This window comes from Myotis nattereri (assembly GCF_964212035.1).
Source record: "Myotis nattereri genome assembly, chromosome: 14".
NCBI lineage: Eukaryota > Metazoa > Chordata > Mammalia > Chiroptera > Vespertilionidae > Myotis > Myotis nattereri.
The window spans coordinates 58,458,416-58,462,490 of NC_138089.1; the positions used below are offsets into that span (position 1 = coordinate 58,458,416).

The window sequence follows — 4,075 nt, forward strand, 5'->3', positions numbered from 1 at the left end:
CATTTTTTGACACCCGGTAGTTTCTAAAGTCACTTCTGTGTGTGTTTTAACGGCATCGGTGGGTTTTTCTGAATGTTCCTATTAAGTGCGTGTGTGTGCATGTGTGCGTGTGTGTGCGTGTGTGTGTGTGCGCGTGTGTGTGTGTGTGTGTATGTGGTGATGATTTTACCCAATAACATGAGCAGTCCCAATTTAACTGTAAAGGGGAACCAGTTTAGCGCAGTGACTATAGTCCAGTGATGGGGAACCTTTTGAGCTCGGCGTGTCAGCATTTTGAAAAACCCTAACTTAACTCTGGTGCCGTGTCACATAAAGAAATTTTTTGATATTTGCAACCATAGTAAAACAAAGACTTATATTTTTGATATTTATTTTATATATTTAAATGCCATTTAACAAAGAAAAATCAACCAAAAAAATGAGTTCATAGTGTCATAGGTTCGCCATCACTGCTCTAGTCAAAGTGCCTGCAGCTCAGAGCTTGCTGAGCTGCGCGGAACAGCCTGCTGTTACGTTTGCGAGGGTCTGTGCCTGCTCCGCAGCCCGAGAAAGGCTAGGATGGAGGGTGTCGGGGATAAACGTAACGTCTGTCCCACTCACATTCCAGGCGCACCTGCAGATTGGATCAGGCTGAGGGCCCTGTGCCGGCTGTGGGCGAGCCCCGGATGAACAGCCACAGCTGAGAGGCTCTGGCTTCCTGGCCTCCGAAAACTCCAGAGAACCGTCCCTGTGGGCTCCGGAACTCTACCCGCGCCACCGAGACTGCTTGAATGTTCACGGGGCGCTCCGGGGCGCTCCCCAGCTGCTGAGAGGTGCGCGGGCAGGGCGGGCCGGCTCGGTGGCGGGCGGCATGGCCAGGATGCGACCTGTGCCGGCGGCGGCGTCCGGCCTGGCGCTGGGCTTGCTGCTGGCCTCCCTCGCCGGGTCCTCCCTGCAGAGTGGCGAGTGCCCACAGCTGTGCGTGTGCGAGGTCCGGCCCTGGTTCACCCCACAGTCCACCTACCGTGAGGCCACCACCGTGGACTGCAACGACCTGCGCCTCACCCGCATCCCCGGCAACCTGTCCAGCGACACGCAGGTGCTGCTGCTGCAGAGCAACAGCATCGCGGCCACGGCCGACGAGCTGCAGCAGCTCTGCAACCTGACGGAGCTCGACGTCTCGCAGAACAACTTCAGCAGCATCCGCGAGGTGGGGCTGGCCAACCTGAGCCGGCTCACCACGCTGCACCTGGAGGAGAACCAGATCGCCGAGCTGCCCGACCGCTGCCTGCAGGACCTGGGCAGCCTGCAGGAGCTCTACATCAACCACAACCAGATCCGCGCCATCTCGGCGCGCGCCTTCGCCGGCCTGCGCAACCTGCTGCGGCTGCACCTCAACTCCAACAGGCTCAGGGTGATCGACAGCCGCTGGTTCGAGGCCACGCCCAACCTGGAGATCCTCATGATCGGCGAGAACCCCGTGGTCGGCATCCTGGACATGAACTTCCGGCCCCTCGCAAACCTGCGGAGCTTGGTGCTGGCGGGCATGTGCCTCACCGACGTGCCCGGGAACGCGCTGGTGGGCCTGGACAGCCTGGAGAGCCTGTCCTTTTACGACAACAGGCTGGTCAAGGTCCCCCAGCTGGCCCTGCAGAAAGTCCCCAATTTGAAGTTCCTCGACCTCAACAAGAACCCCATCCACAAAATCCAGGAGGGGGACTTCCGGAACATGCTCCGGCTGAAGGAGCTGGGGCTCAACAACATGGGGGAGCTGGTGTCCGTGGACCGCTACGCCCTCGACAACCTGCCCGAGCTCACCAAGCTGGAGGCCACCAACAACCCCAAGCTGTCCTATGTCCACCGCCGGGCCTTCCGCGGCGTGCCCGCACTGGAGAGCCTCATGCTGAACAACAACGCCCTCCACGCCGTGTACCGGGCCACCGTGGCGTCGCTCCCCAACCTGCGTGAGATCGGCATCCACAGCAACCCGCTGCGGTGCGACTGCGTCCTCCGCTGGGTGGCCGCCAACACGACCAGCATCCGCTTCATGGAGCCGCTGTCCATGCTCTGCGCCGCGCCGCCCGAGCTGCGGGGGCAGCCGGTGAAGGACGCGCTGGCCCGGGACGCGGGCGAGCGCTGCCTCCCCATGATCGCCCACGACGCCTTCCCCGGCCACCTGAGCGCGGAGCTCGGCGCCACGGTGCTCCTGGACTGCCGGGCCCTGGCTGAGCCGGAGCCCGAGATCTACTGGGTCACGCCCCTTGGGAGGAAGATAACCGGGGACACGCTCTCCGACAGGTACACGCTGAGTAGTGAGGGCACCTTGGAGATCCCCAACGTCCGCACGGAAGATTCCGGGAGGTACACCTGCGTGGCCCAGAATGTGGAAGGCGCCGACACGCGCGTGGTCACGGTGAAGGTCAACGGGACCCTCCTGGACGGGGCCCAGGTGCTGAAAATGTACGTGAAGCAGACGGAGTCCCACTCCATCCTCGTGTCCTGGAAAGTGACCTCCAACGTCATGACGTCGAACCTCAAGTGGTCCTCGGCCACCATGAAGGTTGACAACCCGCACATCACCTACACGGCCCGGGTGCCCGTGGACGTCCACGAGTACAACCTCACGCACCTGCAGCCGTCCACCGACTACGAGGTGTGCCTCACCGTGTCCAACGTCCACCAGCAGACGCAGCGGTCCTGTGTCAACGTCACCACCAAAACAGCCGCCTTCGCCCTGGACCTCTCCGACCAGGACGCCAGCACGGCCCTGGCCGCCGTCATGGGCTCCATGTTCGCCGTCGTCAGCCTCGCGTCCACGGCCGTGTACGTCGCCAAAAGGTTCAAGAGGAAAAACTACCACCACTCGTTGAAAAAGTACATGCAAAAGACCTCGTCGATCCCGCTCAACGAGCTGTACCCCCCGCTCATCAACCTCTGGGAAGGGGACCCCGAGAAGGACAAGGACGGGGCCGCGGAGGCCAAGCCCGCCCAGGTGGACACGTCCAGGAGCTATTACATGTGGTAACGCCGGGGAGACGCTGCTCTGGCAGCGAGGAGCACAAAGACGCTTTTGCTTTATTCTGCAAAGTAACACGTGGGAGACTTTTGTATTTTGGACTTTGGGGCAGAGCGGAGGGGCCGGATGGCCATCTCAGTTTTTTGTGTTTTTTTGTTTGTTTTCTTAGGGGAGCGTATCGCAGCGAGCCTGGGCTTCCGGAGTGTGTTCGGTTTTTATTCTTACCATTCTTATGATTATGATTTTCTTATGATTATTCTTTGGTTTTAGTTGTCCTGCTAAACTCAATGATGCTGTTCTAACGACCATGCTCCATGCAATGATCAGTGGCAGGCTGGGGTTCCCCTGTGCTGTGGCCGGCAGCGTGGCCCCGTCTTCCGAAGCCACCGGCAGAAAGCACCGCGTCCTCCCAAAAGCGGCCACGTGGTTGAGGAGCAGCGTGCACCCTTGGCAGCCACTTGGTCCACAGACTTTCAACTCAAGCGACCACGGCTAGACTGTTACCTGCTTTGAATGGTGTTAGTTGACTGCACTGTAACCTTGTATCCACTGACTTGAATGTTTGCCTTTGAACACGGACGTTTCTTTTTGTAATCAATCGTTAAAGAGGCTTAGGCCAAGCTAACAGGCAATAGAAACACGTTCTATATCAGGTTTTTTTATGTAACAAACCACATTACTTGTTACCTTCTTCTTTTTATCTTTAGTAGACACTTTTGAAAGAAAAAGACAATACCTTTGGTGTGTTTCACTCACCAACATGTGGTGTACAGTGAAGACAAGACTCTAATAAATTAGTTTTGTTCTGATTTTTTAGAACACTTGCAATCACGTATCCCGTAGTTCTTGCTAGTGGCAGCGTGCTATTTTTCATGCCCCTCAAACCAACTGCCCAGATAAACCGGCTACCACGCGATGCTTTTCAAAACTGGGCCCTAAAGAGTCTTGAAGTCTTTTTGTAGGGGAAGAAATATCTATTTTGATGCAGATGTTTTAATGGACAGGATTTCTATATTTTAAATATTACTGACCAGACCCAATGGAGGAAACAGTTCATATGAAGAAAAAAGGTGTATTGCT

At 57.0% G+C, this 4,075-nt stretch overlaps 1 protein-coding gene across 1 annotated transcript; it reads left to right on the forward strand.

The window, feature by feature from the left end:
• Positions 1–850: 850 nt before the first annotated feature.
• On the forward strand, positions 851–3,823 carry LRRN1 (leucine rich repeat neuronal 1; the record flags this gene model as incomplete). Its single annotated transcript, XM_081106276.1, has 1 exon — positions 851–3,823. The coding sequence occupies one exon, from the start codon at positions 851–853 to the stop codon at positions 3,002–3,004; it is 2,154 nt and encodes a 717-aa protein (XP_080962402.1). The 3' UTR covers positions 3,005–3,823.
• Positions 3,824–4,075: the final 252 nt, after the last annotated feature.